At 41.8% G+C, this 17955-nt stretch overlaps 1 protein-coding gene across 5 annotated transcripts; it reads left to right on the forward strand.

Moving 5' to 3' along the window:
- Positions 1 to 9175: 9175 nt before the first annotated feature.
- Positions 9176 to 16897, forward strand: C9H11orf87 (chromosome 9 C11orf87 homolog). Of its 5 annotated transcripts, none has more exons than XM_067750958.1 (2): positions 9176 to 9312; positions 11124 to 16897. In XM_067750958.1, exon 2 carries the CDS (start codon positions 11383 to 11385, stop codon positions 11968 to 11970), a length of 588 nt encoding a protein of 195 aa, XP_067607059.1. In that variant the 5' UTR covers positions 9176 to 9312; positions 11124 to 11382; the 3' UTR covers positions 11971 to 16897. The 5 variants fall into 5 exon arrangements, with proteins under 5 accessions (XP_067607059.1, XP_067607060.1, XP_067607057.1 ...); XM_067750959.1 differs by lacking the exon at positions 9176 to 9312 and adding an exon at positions 9588 to 9657; XM_067750956.1 differs by lacking the exon at positions 9176 to 9312 and adding an exon at positions 9800 to 9996.
- The last annotated feature ends 1058 nt before the right edge of the window (positions 16898 to 17955 follow it).

The raw sequence follows: 17955 nt of genomic DNA on the forward strand, positions 1-17955 counted from the left end.
TGGAGAGCTAGATGTATATGTTACTGTAGAAGTTGGTGGGAAGGTGGGGCTTCGTTGACTTGGGTCTGATTTTCAGGCAGGAAATCTAGAAGAGAAAAGTCTGACAGACTGCTTTGGTGGTAGAACCAGGGGTGAGTTGCTCAGATCTCAGTAATCTGTGTTCCTGGACCTCATCTGGCAAAGGTACATGAACCTTTCTGATGGAGTTGATTAGGCCACACGGAGGAGCTTGTAGCAGATGCCACCGTTGCTTCACACATATCCCTTAGGCCCTTCCATTTCAATTTGCTCATAGTAACTCCAGTCCTAAGGATTTTTCTAGAAATGGAGAGGGCTACTCTGCCTGGGGGTGAAGTAGACCAGAAGTGTTGGGGAATTAATTCCTCCTTGGAGCAGTCTTAGAACAAGATTGACTTGAAGTGTGAGACTGAGGTGTATTTGTACATTACAAATACCACAGTTCCCTTGTTTCTAAGCTGGGCTAATTCTGAGGCATGTGTTTGACACTACTCCCAAAATGTCCCTGTGGACATGAATGAAACTTCTAGTGGCAGCTGGCTTTGTGTTGTGCTCTTCACTGGTTGTCTCCTCTTCCCTCATTATCCTGCTGGTGTTCTCTGCAACTCTCATATAAACTACTTGCATTCAAATCCTTGCCTCAGGGTCTACTTCTGGAGGAACTCAAACTAAGACAATTGGCACTAGAGGAGGTCCAAGGAAGAACACCACTATGAAAAGATTCTGGAACTTGTCAACCAAATCACAAAAAGGGCCCCATTACTGGGGGTGATAAGAGAGGTGATGATAATCCTTGGCATGCTGAGCATCACAACTATAAATATTCTCATCTGTGGTGAATTGGAATGGAGTATAAGCTTATACAGTATCTCACATTTTTGGATATAGTGGCAATGGTAATTATAAGGACTGTGGAATTGGTTATTGTTGTCACAGTGGCACTGAAGGGAAAAAAAGTGACAAACTCAATTCAACAACCATCAAATTATTCTCAGTGTGAATCCCAGAAGACCACTAATACAGCATTAAAAGAGACCATATTTCCTGTAGCCGGAGGGCAGATCCAGCTGAAAATTGGGTGCAGACCTGAGTGGAAGAGGTAGAATTTCAAAAACTTAATCCTCAGCCCTGACAAGTCTCTTATGCAAAAATTGGGGCCTTGATAGGGAAGGAGTGTGGCTCTGAGAACTGAGATGGGGAGATGTACTTGAAAACTTTGAATCTGCAGATTTTCCTGAACCCCTGGGCCTACAGAAATTGTTCACTCCCCATTGTTATAAGATAACAGATTTTTTCATTGCAGAGAAATTATAAGAGGCAGACTCTTCATGAGATGATACTAATCTTCAAGGTTTACCTCTACCCCACTCACAGATTCCAGGACAATAACTAGGATAAAAACTCAGATTGAACTCCTGGGAAAATACATTCCCTGCTCCAGGAAAAAAGGAATCATCTCAAAAGAGCTATAAGGCTTGGCTCTTGTGTCCCAGCAGAATCAGGAGAACATACCTGAAAGTGGACTCTGAGGGTACCAGCCCAGCAGGGAGGACTATAAGACTGGATACAGAGGATTTTGAAATGGATACATTCACCCATGACATCAGCTTTAATGTACTGGGAAGGACTCCTATAGTTGATGCTAACATGTTACTGGGATAGTTACTTGAAGCTTGGAAAAGGATGGCCTGCAGCAAATAAGAAGCACTTGGTGTATAAATATCCAGCTCCCTTTCTCCTCAGGTGGGAGAATTCTTGGATGGGTGTTGAACACTCTTTCCTAGAGTTTTCCTTTAGGATTAAGCTGCAAAAACCTGAATAGGTTCCTGGGAGTGAAGAAATAGTCACTGGTGACAACTGAACAAAGGGCTGAATGTCAACAGGTCAAGGAGGAGGTTCTCCATCTTGAGTCAACCTGGACATCTATCGGGACCCAGGATTGTAAAGGCATATTGGGACAGAACCAGTCTAAGTAAAATTTTCCTATCCCTTTACCATTTTCCCTCTCCTTTGCTTTGACTCCAGAGATAAAAGAAACTATCTAGCAATCTAAAGATGGGAAGTGAGGAAAAAGAGGAGACATATAAGCCAGAGAAATAGACAAGAAGCCAAATACTACTTTTTATGGTTCTAGGCTTTCATTTTAAAATAAGCCCAAGCTGTGAGGAAAGAGAAAATGTATGATTAATCAGTTTTTGAATTTTTGTAAGTATTTTAGATTAGATAGTCTAATTACTGAATTGACATTGTGTTCTGATTTAAAAGGATGTAAGAGTGTCTTTTAACTAAAACTGATTCAAAAAGTCATGATATCTACCAAATTTTCATTCAGTTGCAAGGAAGATATTTCTGGACAATATCTAAAGACCCAGTGAAACAAACAAAAAAACAGATTCATTTGATTACGTCGTGTGCCTCTTCAACATGCCCCTTCTACTACTTCATTATTGCTTTTGTCTATCCCCCATATGGTCTGTTACAGTAATAAAAACATAGTTGACAGCAACTGATGTAGAGGAAAGGTAACTTAGAGTACAGGAAGAAATCTAAGCTGTCTCATGTGTTTCTTTCCTAGTTAGTCATACTTTAGGGTTGACAAATGCTTTAAAGCAATATTCACATTGCTTCATTTGTTTGCTTTTTCAAGCATAACAGGACATATAGACAACGAAAAAAAATGTACAGGAGATAAAGTTTGAAAACCATGGGGCCATTTGGCTTTCTTTCTTGATTCTCGAAATAAATACAGTAATGTTTGCTTCATAAGGAAGAGAGAAACAGGAGGAATTGAGATGGTCACCCACAATGTGGAATAAGTCATTTATTATCATTTGTTCCATCAGAATCTTCCAGATCATCGAACATTGTGTGACCACCAACAGCTCTGTGACCTGAGCTAAGTGTTTCTCTCTTACTGTGAGCTTTTGTGTTATAGAAAACAAAATCCAAAGCTATACTCAAATCAAGTAAGATCACTTCCCCTTTCTTTGCATGAACCTTCATTTAACATGAACGGTAACAATTTTTGTTGGCACTATTTATTCTCCTCCAAACACTCTTGATTGATCCCTGGGACCTAATATTTTTTAAATTTGTTACAGATTGATTTACTACAGCATTCCTCACTCTACATCAGATTCTGTCTTGGTCAAATTCAGTAACTCAGAGAAAACAATAATTGAAATTGTCATAAAATATGGGTAGGGTTCAAGATGCCCATCTCTTCCTTTGAATCATTGGTTCTTAACTGTGCAGAGAGAAGTTGTATGTCTAGGCCAGTGGTTCTCGACCAGGGTGATTTTGCACCCTCACCCCCATGACATTTGACAATGTCTAGAGATATTTTTGATTGTCACAACTGGAGAGTGGTACTGAGGCCATCTAGTGGGAAGAGACCTGGAACACTGTTAAACATATGTAGTAGTTTCCTATTGCTGTGTAACACAACAGCTTAAAATAGCACTCATGTATTGTCTCACTGCTCCATTGGTTAGAAGTCCGAGGGGACTGGGAGGGGTATTCAAGCAGGTTCTCTACTTAGAGTCTCACAGGGCTGAAATCAAGGTGTTGACCAAGCTGGGCTCTTACATGCAATCTCTGTGGAAGAGTCCATTTCAAAGATCATTCAAGTTGTTGGCAGAATTCAGTTCCTTGCAGTTGTAAGACTGATGTCCCAATTTCCTTGCTGGATGTCAGACATTCTCAGATCCTAAAGGACATCCACACTAGTTTGTTCATGTCCCCTGCCATCTTCTAAGTCAACAACAGCATGTTGAATCCCCCTTTTGCTTTGAATCTATGACTTCCTCTTCTGCTACCAGCCCAAGAAAACTCTTTACTTTTAAAGGGTTTACTTAACCAAATCAGGCTTATCTGAGTAATCTCTATATTTTAAGGTCAACTCTGTGGGAGTTTAATTACATCTACAAAAATCTCTTCACAGCAGTACTTAGATTAGTTTTTGATTGCATAATCAGGGAACTTAATCCTTAATCTCCTACCCCAACAGTCCATAATGCCTAAGACAACCTCTCACAGCAAAGAATTATCTGACCCCAAATGCCAATACTGCCAAGATCGAGAAACTCTAGTTTAGGCATATCTTTTTGTTCATGGTGGAAATATTTTGTTTATCTTTCTCATGAAAGGCAGATTCACAGCCTGCAGCACTTGAAAGAAGCATATGCCAGTGGGTTTCTGATCATGAACCAAAACTCTCATTTTCTAGGAGCTGCTGGTCACAAAGATTTTAAGAATTATTTGACATTTGCTGGTCCTAACCCATCAACTTCTTAGCTTTACATCCATCAGTCTACCTAGTTTACATTCTTCTGTTCTTTGACACACATGATATTTCATTTAAAAATATTAGAAAAAAGAGGAATATTAAACATTCTTTACCTTTGCCTAGAAAACCAGAATGTGATCGTGTATGTAACTAGAATGCAAGTTCCTGATTACAGAGGCGTTCTTGTGGTCACTGATGTACTAAGCACCTAGAACAATTTGAGGCACATGTTAGGCACACAGTGAATATTCATTGAATGAATGTTTCCCAGTCAAGGATAATGTAGCAAGAGGAACCTTGACTTTCTGTGCAAATATTCAGATATAAATGGGTCTGAGACTTGAATGGAGAATGCTTTTATTATGAAGTATAAAGAATGAAGCATATACTTATGCAGCTTGAAATTAGAAATGCCCTGATGGGTATATAAAGGTGTGTGGGCTCCCAAACCTTCCTAAAATTAGAGAAGCCACCTGGTTTAAACTCCTACTCTAGGAAGACATCTACTTTATGACACCCTTGATGCATCTAGTTTATGCTTGAGCCCTTCTAGACAGTGTCAAGGGAGTGGACACTTTGGAATAGAAATCTTCAAACTTGTTTTGTTTTGTTTGCCTGAATACTCCCTAAAATAATTTTGGAGAATCATAGACCCCTTTGCACATTTTAATTTGACATCTAAAACTTTTTAATCATAAGTTAACAGTTGCAAAGAATGTAATTTCTGGCATATTCCATATCACATATGTACTTTAAATATATTTTGTCAAAACATCCAGATTGATAGATTTAGTTCATTCAGTTTGTATAATATGTCTTCCATACTATCAGGCAAGTGCAAATTGTCAATCCAAATAGACAAATCAGGCTTACTTTCTGTGAGAAAAAATCTGTATTCATTTTTCAATTTAAATAAACTGAACTACTTGTATCCCTGTGACAACCATTTCACTTCCAAATTCTAGTTCTAAGATAAATCGATGTATAAATAGACATAGAGCCTTAAAATTAGTCTGTCACCTGGATGAAATAAGGCACTGTCCCATCAACAGTTCTTACAGATGATCTTTTTGCTTTGCTGTCACTACCTCAGGAGTTATACACCCTCAAGGTATTCCTTTGTTGGTTCCCTAAAGGTTTCTACACCCTGAATAATGCATGATAGTAAGACTGAGGATTTTTGAACATAGGTTTTTCCTTTGTAAAGTAGGAGAAATACAAGGAAAGGTGACAAAGGGTAAGTTTTAACCTCAGATAGATACATTTTGGGGAAAAGTACACATAGAGGTTGAGGATTTGGGAAATTATTCCTTTAAAACTATACATACTCATATACCCCTGGAAAAATCTTAGTGTACTCCCAGGGATATGAGTCCCCCAGTCTGAAGATGGCTGGTTTAGTTTATAACCTGTTACATATAGAAAAACATCTTTTCAATTATGAAATAGTGAATTGAAATATACTTCCTACCATATATCTATTCCACTATGTTTCAGTTCTCTCTTGAGTACCTAGAGAAGGATAAATTCATCTTCTGTTGATGATTCTCTAAACATTTGAAGTTTCTATGATGCATCCTCCATGTCTTCCCATCTCTAGGATTCATAATCCCAGTTCCTTGAGTTGCTCATTATCTATTATTGTTTTCAGTCTCTTCACCCTTATAGTTATCCTCCCATAAAAATACTCAGACTTATAAAAATTTTCCTAAATTTTGATGTCCCAAACAGTATAATGCTTCTATTGTCATGGTTAAAATATTAATCTTAGTAATAGCTTTACAGTGTAAAGAGCTACCATTTACTGAATGATTAGTATATACTCAGTACTTAAAATAAACACTGTAATGAAGATACTATTCTCATTTTACAGATGAGAAGAATGAATCAGGAAAAAAACTAGATAATTTGAATAAGGTCAAGAGCTTCATTCAGCACCTTGTTTATTAATTAGTTGCTGGCTGGACCAGTAGTTGATTTAACAGCAATATGACAACATACAGAGCATATCTCTGTAGGTATTCAGGGAGCCAGAGTAGTCGAGATACGTGATTAGGCAAAATGTTAAGATCACCTGAACAGCCTCTGGAAAAGCCCCTGTAAATCTAAAAGGAGCCTGGCATGTATCATGCTGCACCGTGTTCTAGAATAACCTGCTTAGGTGACCTAGCGCAGTACAAGGGTTTCCAAACTGAACTCTGCTCAGTCCAAGGAATTATGTGGAGCATCTTGTGGACTGCTTCTGGGGAGAGGGGAGGATCCTGGTGACAAGGCTTCTCAGCACCCCTCCTCTGCTTCAACTAAACAGCTCTGCTTTTCTCTAGTTTTACTTTCTTACATTCCTCCAATCAGCAGTAGATAGAGATAGAGATAAAATTGTATCAGAGGTAGAAATAGAGATATGGGTGTGGGTGTGTGTGTGAGAGAGAAACCACTAGTCATGTAAAGAATACTAACTTTGGAATCAGTTTGCTTGGGTTTGATCCCAGCACTATACTATTAGGTGACTTGGGCATGGTCTTTAGCTACTCTGAGCTTTAGCTTCCTCACTTGACATATGGCAGGTACTCAAAGATTTTTGTTGAGCAAATAAGTGAATGAATAAATAAGTAATTTTGTATTCTGGCAAAAAATAACCTTGCAGGGTTACTTTGAGGTTTAATGCTGTTATAAGGAGAGTTTAGTAAGCTTGGTACATAGGAGGCATTTTGCAAATAATAATAGCACTTATTATTGCTGTTGTAATTATTATTGATTCAGTGCTTGTTTGGTTTGAGGTACCAGGTGCCCATGTGGCACTTCTGTCTAAGCTAGTTGGAGATCCACATCAAACTTGAGGGCAAATATTGCTGAATATATGGAATGTGCCTGAGTTCAGAGGGGCTTTCCCATCACAAGAGGAGATTATGGGAGTCCCATAGGCTTCTTGGTCCTCCACTCTTGCAAGTGTGACCTGAGGAGTTTCGTGGCAAAAACAGTGGCAACAAGTTGTCTGGAAGAAGTCTTGTCATTGTGCCAGATGTGCCAAAATCATATAGCAACTCAGTGGGATCAATTCTTGTAGACCAAGAGGTGTGCATATTTGCTGCCACTGGTATTCTTGGGGCTTGAATCATACTACCCAATGATATCCACGTCTATCTGCTTAGCACATTCATTCTCTGGGTAAGAACAAATTATAAACCTACAGACTATTCTTCTTGAAGGAGAAAGGAAAAAAAGTGTACTGGGCTTTTGACCTGAAAATTGATGTCTTTAATCTACCTAAATCATTTCCAGTTAAATACAATTGTCTTGTGGATCACATTCATCTGCTGCAGATTGTAAATTCTCCAAGACATCACCTTGTCTTTTCATAGGTTGTGTAAAATGGTGCAAACACTTTTAGCACTTGTGCTATAACAGATGATTATAATTTATAACAAAAGAATAAGAACAATGACAGCCTAATCACATGCCCTAGAAGCTTGGTGTGCGAAAGGAATCCCATTATATACGTATTGTAATCTCATTATAACATATTGTGAAGGCGTGTATGTTTCTCACTGGGAGAACCTGACAACTAATTTTTTCAAGTTTGGAAAACAGACCAGTGAGAGTTAATTCTAATTATGAAAAACTTCTTTGCTTTAAAGACGGCTTTTCTAAAGAGTCTCTTTAAATAGCCCAAACTCTTTTTGGGGTATTCAAAATTGAATTTGCTTTACAAAATGTAGATTAGACTCAACTTTTCAGGAACAAAGAAAGTGTGAAAAATGGGGTATTGCATGTCAAGCATCAATAGTGAAGTCTCATGTAGTGATCACAGTGAAAACAAGGCTCATCCTTCTAGCCCTTGAGCCCATCAAATTCAGAATGTCCAAATGTGGCAAGTGTCTTTTACAGGGCATTAGGTGTCCTCATTCCAGGCAAGAAAGTTAAACCAGCATTGGGGTCATTGGCTGTCATTAATTGTGTGACTCTGGCAGCCAAAGGCATCAATCCGTGCTCTCAAGAAACCATGTATTATTCAGCATGTACTGCTATTAAGCTATACTATTAATGCTTAAGCTATACTATTAGCTTAAGTAGAGATACTTTTTTTAATTGAAACAATTATGAAGAAAAAGTTGATGACTTATGTTCAAACAAATGAAAGAATTTGGGGGAGAAATGATGTATTTCTTTCTCTGTATATAAGTCATGGGCAAGGAGAGGAAAAGGAGAAGTTGGAGTAGGACTAGATAGCAACACAGGCTCAGAAGAAGGGACCCCCAGATTACAGATAACCGTTACCTCGCGAGTCAAACTGTCTTTCTTACAAAACCCTCTGCTTGCAAATGCAAGCAGATAGGTGAGCATCAGCCATTGTTTTTCTCTCTCAATTCTGAGGCATAGCAGGAAAAAGCAGCCACGTATACTGCAGCACTGAATTTAGCAAGTGAGTACTACATAGGCACTGTGTTGGACTCAAAGATGGGAAGAAAACAAAACAGTAAGGGAAGAAGGAAATGTACATTTATTAAGACACCTGAATGCCTTCAAAGACCATACAATATCTTTGAGACTGCTGTTTTCTACAGTAGACATATGAGAATACTTTATTTTGAAGTTGGCTACTGTAATTAAATGCACTTTTCATATTCTCCCAAGGGTTCTAAACCAATAGTTGATTAGTCTCTGCCCAGATTTAGGCAGGCTGATGAGACTCTTTCAGGAAGTCCTATCCATTGTGCAGAAAGGCTATTTTTAATACTACAGAAAAGCACCAGACACTTTAACAAGTATCAGGGCCATGAAGGGGTACTTTGTAAGAGGCACAATGCCTGGAATTTTCATAGGGTTTCATTTCTGCACTCCTCTGAGTGATTTTCGTCTTCCTGCCTTATAAGCCTTTTGTGAGCTTTGTGTGCTCATGAGTGGCTAGATTGTCAAAATAGGAGTATTTAATACACGGAGTGGGTCTTGGGCCTGGAGATGAGTGTGTGAGGGAAGAGAGGAGGATCCTGAGTCGGGTGGAGTGAAAGGTAATTTGGAGACTCTGATCTTACTGGAGAGGAAAACGGTTCGTTTAGATTGTTTGATGTTAAATACATGTTCAGATTTGTATTTCAGGTTCGGCCACATTTGTGTTCAGAAATGCCCTTCTCATGCACTGTTTCTGTTCAGAGCCAGGCCAGCGTAAACAGGATTGGAGAAGGGGAAGATCCCCCTCAGCAGAGGGAGAAAATCTATTGTGTGCCCTGAGGGGAGATGGATCTCTAGAGTGTAAAAATGTGTGCTTGGGACCACGTGGGAAAGGGTGGAGGGTGAGGAATCGGGCAGCCAGAGAACTGAAGCTTCAGCCCTTCCTAAGCAGAGGAGTGCGGAAGGTGGGTTGCTCACAGGGTGGAGATGGGGGTTATTGCTCAGCCCCTGAGTAGGGGAACAACAGGGAACCGGGAACGTGTGTGGCAGAGGCTGGCTCTGCCAGGACGAGGTGCTGGGGGTATGAGGGTGGGGTGGGGGCCTGAGGGGTGGCTCGGAGCCCTGGCGGTGGCTGCCTGACGTCACCGGCCTCTCTGGCAATAGGCTGCGAGCTGAGCTCCCCGAAGCGGCGGCGGCGGCGACAGCGCGGCTTGGTCTCTGGCCCCTTCACTCCGCGCCTTCTGCAGCCGTTCACTGCAGCCGCGCGGCGGGGCTCCCTCCTTGCAGCCAGCTGGCGGCCCCAGGTAAGGGACACGGTGCGTCTAAGGCTCCAGGAGGCCGGCTGGCCGGGCGCGAGCGGGTAGGACAGCCCCGGCGGCCTGCGCAGGCACCCCTGGCCGTAGCTCCGGCCCCCGCCCCTGCCCCGGCCCGGGCTTGCACGCCGCCTCACTGCTCCGCAGTGCAACAGTTTGCAGCTGCCTCTTGAGAGCGGCAAGGGGGCTCGGCTGCGCGCTACGGATCTCCCTGGCTCTGTTCCCCGGGAAGAGCCTCAGGGCCCTCGGGCTGGGACTGGGAAGGCCCGAGAGAAGGTCTGTTCCCCAAACTTTGCAGGCGGGAACCCTCCCCCTTTCATTTCCAGCACCCTTAGAAAGAAGCAGGATACTGTCAAGTGGGGGGCACAGAGAGATGTGGAGAAGGGGGCGTTTGCAAGGATGTGCTTTAGCTGAGAAAGAAAGGTGCTTCAGCTTTTTTTTTTTTTTTTTTGGTTGTGTGTGTTGTGGAGGTGGGGGCGGGGGGGTTGGGGAGGTACCAGGGAAGAAGGATGGAGAAAGGATGGAGCGCGATCCTGCGTGTCAGCCTCAGCCGCGGACAGAGGCGGAATGGGATGTGGCTCCAGGGTTACCCCCATGGGATTGGGACCTAAGGGATCTGCCAACGTCCAGGGAGCGAGAGTCTGGAGGGGGAGGGAAGGGAAGGGAAGATTGCGTACCCGGGGCCGGCTCGGCGGCCCGGGGTGGGTGCTGGGAAAGGTAGGATCCAGGCGAAGACATCCATTGAGAGGGCTCCGGAAAGAGGACAGTCGGCGCTCTGGGAAGCAGGGACCGCGTTCCGACGTGGCTGAGTGTGTGTTGCGATTAGAAAGTTGTGGAGTGCTCCGGGTGGCTGCTTTATCTGCTGAGTAATCGGCATCTCCGCGGTGTCGGCGCAGACCCTCTTCCCAGCAAAGTGGCGCGAACGCGGAACTGGAGGCTTTGGTGCGTGGCCAGGGGCGGGCGGGTGGGCTGGGGTCCGCGGGCTGCGGAGAAGACGGGCGGCGCCCAGCTGAGGCAGTGTGCTCAGAGGGCCGCTTTGCAGTGGCGGTGATCGTTCCGGTTCTCAGCGCTCCCCCGGGCAGCAGCTGGGATCCTAACTAAGCCTGTTCTCTTTGCAGCCTGGTGCCTTGGCAAAGGAAAAGGGCGCGCGAACACGCGTTCGAGGCGGGGCCGGAGAGGATCTCCTGGGCACCGCTCGCTCCTTGGCCGGCTTGCTTGCCCGCAGTTGCTCCCTCAGTCCTTCGCTCGCTAGCGCATCCCCTCCCACACGAGGGAGTAATTTTGGGTGGCGCGGGCTCCGTCCTCTTCTTGGCTGGTGGGAACCGTGTGCCCAGAAGAGGAAGTCTGGTGTGCCTGGCCCCTCCCAGCCCAGCGCCGATGAGTGCAAGGGAGCCCAAGGAGCTGAGGCTGGCGCTGCCGCCGTGTCTCCTCAACCGGACCTTTGCTTCCCCCAACGCCAGCGGCACGGGCAACGCGAGCGCCCGTGGCCCGGGCGCAGGAGGCGGCGGCGGCACGTGCATCACGCAGGTGGGACAGCAGCTCTTCCATTCGTTCTCCTCCACGCTGGTGCTGATTGTCTTGGTCACCCTCATCTTCTGCCTCATCGTGCTGTCCCTCTCCACCTTCCACATCCACAAGCGTAGGATGAAGAAACGGAAGATGCAGAGGGCTCAGGAGGAATATGAGCGGGATCACTGCAGCGGCAACCGCGGCGGCAGGGGGCTTCCCCAACCCGAGGGCGGCCAGGCCCCAAACCAAGCAAAAGAAAGCCGGCTGGAGAAGCAGGGAGGGGACGCTGCCTTCTGCGCCTCATCCAACGCCTCTTCTTCCCCTGGCCTCCCGTGCCAGAGTCCCTGTGCTCCTCCGCCTCCACCACCGGCCCCCAGTCCGCAAGGAGCGCACACAGCCTCCTCCTGTTTGGACCCAGCTGGCGAGGGCCTTTTGCAAACGGTGGTACTGTCCTGATTGTCTAGTCCCTCTCCTCTTCCCTTCCTCGTTTCCAGCATCTTTGCCGTCCTTGCTCTTTTTTCTCCGGCCTTCCTCTTCCACTTTCCTGTGGCCTCCCTTTCCTCTTCCTTCTTTCCTTATTTGTCTTCCCCCTACTCTTTTTCTCCTCCGCCGAGGCACTGTGCGGTATTTGTAAATATTGGGCGAGGAAAGTCTCGGAAGAAGAAATAACGCTGATAATAATACTTTATTATTATTATTTATAGTAATTATTATAATATTAATAACACGATCCAAGCGCATGACAAATCACATAAGTTCTCATTGTCAGTGAAGGACGCGTCTTCCCTCTCCACCCTGCGCCCCCACAATACGGAGGAGAGACCGCACAAGCTACCAAACATGTAAAAGGCGTTGACTCCCTGAACAAAGGGAGTGGAGGGGGCCTGGTATGTTGTACATAGCTGTCAAGTTAAGGTTCAGTTACCTTTCTTCCCCTTCACCCCCACTTTTCCTTCAGCTTCCCTCCCTTCCCCATTCCCACGTTCAGCCGGACTCAGGCAATAGTATATTATAAAGAAAACGTAAACATTAAGCACCAGGACCTCAGGAGGCCAGAGACTGTCCCAGAAAAACGTTTATGACAGGTACCGCTCTCCAGTCAGCCCTCTTCTCACCTTTAGTTAACCATTCTCTTTTCCAGGACCAGGCATTTTAATTTACTTTTAGAAATGTCCCTCGCTGGCCGAGCATAAGTTCATTAAACGTCTATAAATGAATTTTAAGAATGAAAGAAAGAAAGAAAGAAAGAAAGAAAGAAAGAAAGAAAGAAAGAAAGAAAGAAAGAAAGAAAAAGAAAGAATCTACTGCTTTAGTCCTTGCCCTGCTCCCCCATCTGTACACCTTTGACTTGTGGCATTTTCAGGATTCACAGAGGATCCGGGAGCTGTCCAGACAGGTCTGGTGCTGAAATTGTCTCAGAACTGGGTACATTCTTTGGTTGTGCAAGTCGAGGAGCGGATGTTTTGGAAAGTGTTCTAGCTTTTTGTTGGTTTCTTTCCTCTTTTTCTACAATCGAGTTTGCGTGTACTCTTGGTTTTCTTCTTATTAAACATTGCATAAGTTACCTTCTTTTGTAATAAAATAAAATAAAATAAAATAAATTAGGTGATGTGCAGTACTGAAAGTGCAGTATCTAACCAACAAGAATGTTTCAGTTTAATTTTTAGAACAAGTGCACCTTTGTTATATATTTATTATATTGGTACCAAATACAGAAGCAAACTATAATTCTGTACTACGTCCTCCAAACTGTATATTCTTGTTCTTAATTCCCAGCTGTTGATATAATTATTACCACTGGATGAGGAATTCAGTGGTGCAGGCCTGGCTTCTGCTGTTTCCAGAAGTGTTCTTTTGTACCTTACTCTGTAGTAGATTGTTATAAAAATATGATACATATGTTTTCTTATTTCTTTTGTGAATAACAGAACAACCACAACAGAAAACAAACAAATAATGGATGTGCAGGAATGCCATCTATTAAAACATGGTTAATATTTAAACAGTGCCTGTAGTCCTCCCTGCATGCAATTACCACCTGGAGGCAGTTGTGTGTGTGTGCTTGCTTGTACTGTACGTGTTTGGGGGTGAGACTGGCGGGGATGTTGGGCAATTTGGACGACAGGACATGCAAATTTTAAAAGAAGTTAAATCCAGTAACTGCTTGTAGGATAAAAATGTTTGCAGCTTGTTTAGTTAGATATCTGTGCCTGTAACTGAGATGCAGCTAAAGGAGTGCTCTCTTTCTCTTTCTCAGTGTGGCTTACCTAACTTCATTGAATGTATGAAGAAAGAGTAAGAAAAAAGAAAGTGAGAGAAAAAGATCAATATCTTTGTTCTCTCTCCTAATGCCAGATAAGGCCATCTATGTTAGAAATGGAGTCCACCTATGGTTATTTACCACTTGTTTCCTTGGGTTGATGATAGAAGAGGCCAGAAGCATATTATAATCTTAAACTATATGCAGGCATCCTTTCTTGGGAACAGATTTGGAAAATGTATGAATGAGAATGTTCTACAGAAAGCTCAACCAAAAGAGACCTTACTAACCTGCAGGATGTAAGGCAAAATTATCCCTAAGTGCATCCCTCTCCCAAGTAACTAGTAGCTCTAGATTCTCTGTCTTGGTTCCAGGCATATGTGCTCTTATCCAGAGAAAATAGTACCTCTGAGGTTTTAGGTCATCTATTAAATTGCCCAAACTCAATCTACATCTTTTATAAAAATAATTTAGTAAGGTAAATTTTAATCACCATTAGATATCCACTCAAGACCTTTTCTGAAGCACAGAGGATCATCATTTTAGCATGCCGTGTTGTAATATTAGGAAGATTAGGTGTAATCTTTGAGTGTAATGTATTAAACAACGAACCAGATTCTCTCCAGTGCCTTAGTCACTTCCTAGTAATAGGTAAAAGAGTGCATTAACTCCCTCAGGCCACTAGGGAATCCTTTAGTACATCAGAGCTCTACATTTTACATCAGAATGACTAAGGCACTGTAAAGAAGAAAGTCCATTAATTTTTGTAGCTCACCCTCATCTAGCTATAGCTCTTTAATACCTTATTACAGAATGAATTTTGGACTTGAAATTTGAATAGAATTAGGGATTCAGAAGGGAGCTTCCTCATTTCCAATGAGCTCCACTAAGTACGTGGATATTACTTTGTCCCCCTTATTAGGTGCACTTTTTACAGTGAATAATTTCCCATTTTATTAAAGCAATAAGATGTTCTGTTGTGAGCAGTGCTGGATGATGACTCCATTTCCTTGGTGCTGAAGCTACTCATACATTTTGCCTTATGAATCATAGTGCATTCAAGGCATGCAATAATAATCCCCTTTCAAGGAGCAGCCTGTACACTCTAGGGGGTAATTATGAAATCGTCCTGTATAATTTTTCCCCAAAGGAATAGAGGAAACAGGAGAAATAAAAACATTATATATATTGTTTAAAAAGATCTTGATACCTCTAAACATGGGTACACATCCATAATATGTTCTTAATGTGCCCCTTTAAATATGTATGCCTTTCTCCATTAATTGACTATGGCTTAATATTTTTAATAGTGCTCTATGTAAAGATGATATGATCTGTGAGTCAAATTTCATGCTGAGTTAATATTCTCAGAACTCTATAATCTGGTGGTGTCACTTGAGATTTTTTATGAGTTAAGGAATTACATGAAATTCTAGTAATGCCAGTCCCCACACCAAATTATTGCAATAAGCACATATCCAAGCAATTTGAAGAGATCCTGTTTAAAGCATTGCTTCTTATAGAGCTCAGTTGACAGTCTAAGGAGTTTGGGATGCTACCAACAGGGCATTTTGGATTTCATTCTATATGAAACAAAAAGCAATCTGGAAATAGACAAATTTATTTTAAGGATTTTATTCACTGATGTCCCGTCAAACTAATTGCTTCAAATCCCTATAGCTACAGCTCAACTTCTGCACTTGCTATTCAGTATTCATAAGGTGGCATGCTTGATTCTTATTGTTTTTAAAGGTTAGAAAATTGGAGAGAGAATACCATTATGTCAACTGTATGGGACTCTGAATCTTAAAGATGTAGATGGATAAAATCTTCTTTAGAATTTATATACACCCATAGATATGTATTTATATATGCATACATTTTGTACAAATTTACAATGGACTTTTTGTATTCTCTTTTCTGTCATTACAAGAATGAGATGGAAACAAAATAGTTGTTCCACCCTCTTATCCAGAGAGGATACTGAGAAGTCGGGTATATGCATGCACCTATTTCTCTGAAGTTAAATCTGATGACTTTCTCTTTATTTAATGAAAGGGGAGAGTCCTGTTTGACTCGCGGGAATTGGTAATTAGATAAGCTTCCTTTCCTTGTTAGTGACTCAGATGTAGCAAGATAATGAATTTATGACCATATCTATGTGGTCTGAATATCCAAATGGAAAGCAAAAATACCTAGAAGAGATTTAGGGCCATCTAGACCACAAACCTGAATTGTGGCTCGATTTTCAATTTTCAACCTATATGTGGTGTGGAGATACAACTTATATCTACATAGCTAAAGGTAAATCTCTTTAGTTTGATAAGTAGTTTTTGGAAAATATGGATAAATTAGCTTTTAAAAAACCTTTGGCATCTGACTTTTTCCACTGTTTCTATCTATATCAATTGAATTAATTAGATAATGGTTAAAACTCCATTTTCCATTGTGTAGACACGCTTTAACTACTTTTATGTGGGTGACAGTTGAGCAATTGCTAGCCAATATTATGTGGAAGTTATAGGTTAAATTAGAACCAGAAACTTAACCTGGTCAGGTTCCTCAGGTCCATTCCCATGTGAATCTGGACTTTGGGTATAAATCTGAAAAGCCACTTATCTGAGCCACCCTTTTTTGGAACTAGTGTTTGTGGCTCATATGTGTTTTAGTTTACATTAGAATAAATTGACCTACTTATTGAGGGTGTATTTAATCATTGAACTGAACATAAATATTATTCTGATTTGGTTTTGATTTATTCAATAACATTTGAGAAACAGCTTCAATGTTTTGAAATCAATATTTATTAATGTCACCAACCTAATAATACAACTGGTGCCATGTAAGAATGCTTAGTTTAGAATAAGAATTTAATTAGCTTTAATTGGGGACAATGTCTTATCAAGATGGTCCTACCTGTATGAGGCAGGGTCATGTGATTTCACTGTTTTTTTTTTTTTCTATAGAGAGGTTAGCAAGCAACAATAATGATGATAACAAGACCAGCAACAGAAAAAACTGATTTTGGAACTTGAGTATATCCAACAGACAGAATAAAACAGATATCAGAATTTGTGGAAATTTTGTTCTGCTTTTCTATCAATAAAAGAGTTTTCTTGTTAATTGGCTTTTGGGACACTATTTCCTTATTAACTTAATTTTTAAAATAGCAGGATTACAAAATTATTCATTCTATTACCCCCATGTGCTCAAAGGAATTTTTTGTAAATTCCATTACTCATCTGATCTTCCTCACAAACCAACTGCATGTGAGAAGTGGGAAGTGTATACATATTAGAATAACTCAACAAACTGAGTCCAGTACAATAATTCAGCAATACTTTTAAGCAGATGCTCAGGCTCTTTAGGTCATATGCTTAGTCTCTCAGATTTCCTCTCTTTCTGCTCGTGCTTCTCTAATATAACCAGATGTATGGGGAAAGGATAGGGTTAACATGATTTTGTGGGAGTGGGGGGGGAAATGGGAGCCTCTGATTCATACAAATTCCTATGGATTCTACCCGAACACTGCTGAAAACCAGCTGATTGGGACTGCTTTCTAGTCTGAGGTGCTATTGCTCTATCTATTTTTTGTGCTGACATTCACCACTGCAGTCTTAGACCCCAGAACTTTGTCCCCAGGCTCAAAGTTATCATCTACAGGAATCTATACATCCTGCCCCCTGCCATCCCCGGGTCCAGCAGTGCTCTCACACCTTACTCCCTTCTTATAAATATAGGAAGTTCTGTGTCCTGCATGCCGTGGACCTACTATTGAAAGGCATGTGTGCCACAACCCAGTCTCCAACCATGGTCTTCTTTACTCCTAGGAGGTAATATTCTTTAACCTCAGCTGTTTGACTCAAGAGATGGATGAGTGTTCATTTAGCTATGTCTCACAAGACTGACAATGAATCTCCTTGCTCACTCCTTGATTATCCCTATGTTGACTTAATTAATTTAATGCTAGCTGGATATTCTCTCCGATTAGTTGTTGAAATCCAATCTCTTTTTCCAAAAGTACCTCTCCAAATATGTCCCAGTCTTGAATTGATGGTGATAGTATTGGGCTTGCCTTTCCAAAAAGTTGACTCTATTTTTCAAAACTTTGCAGACCAGAAACAGGCTCTAGTAAGAACTTTTATTAATCCCTGTTTCCTACCTTATGTTGACCATCCTCT

This window comes from Pseudorca crassidens, chromosome 9 (assembly GCF_039906515.1).
Source record: "Pseudorca crassidens isolate mPseCra1 chromosome 9, mPseCra1.hap1, whole genome shotgun sequence".
Classification (NCBI taxonomy): domain Eukaryota; kingdom Metazoa; phylum Chordata; class Mammalia; order Artiodactyla; family Delphinidae; genus Pseudorca; species Pseudorca crassidens.

Coding starts and splice junctions, on each gene's coding strand:
- C9H11orf87 (XM_067750958.1), top strand. CDS start 11,383: ATGAGTGCAAGGGAGCCCAAGGAGCTGAGGCTGGCGCTGCCGCCGTGT.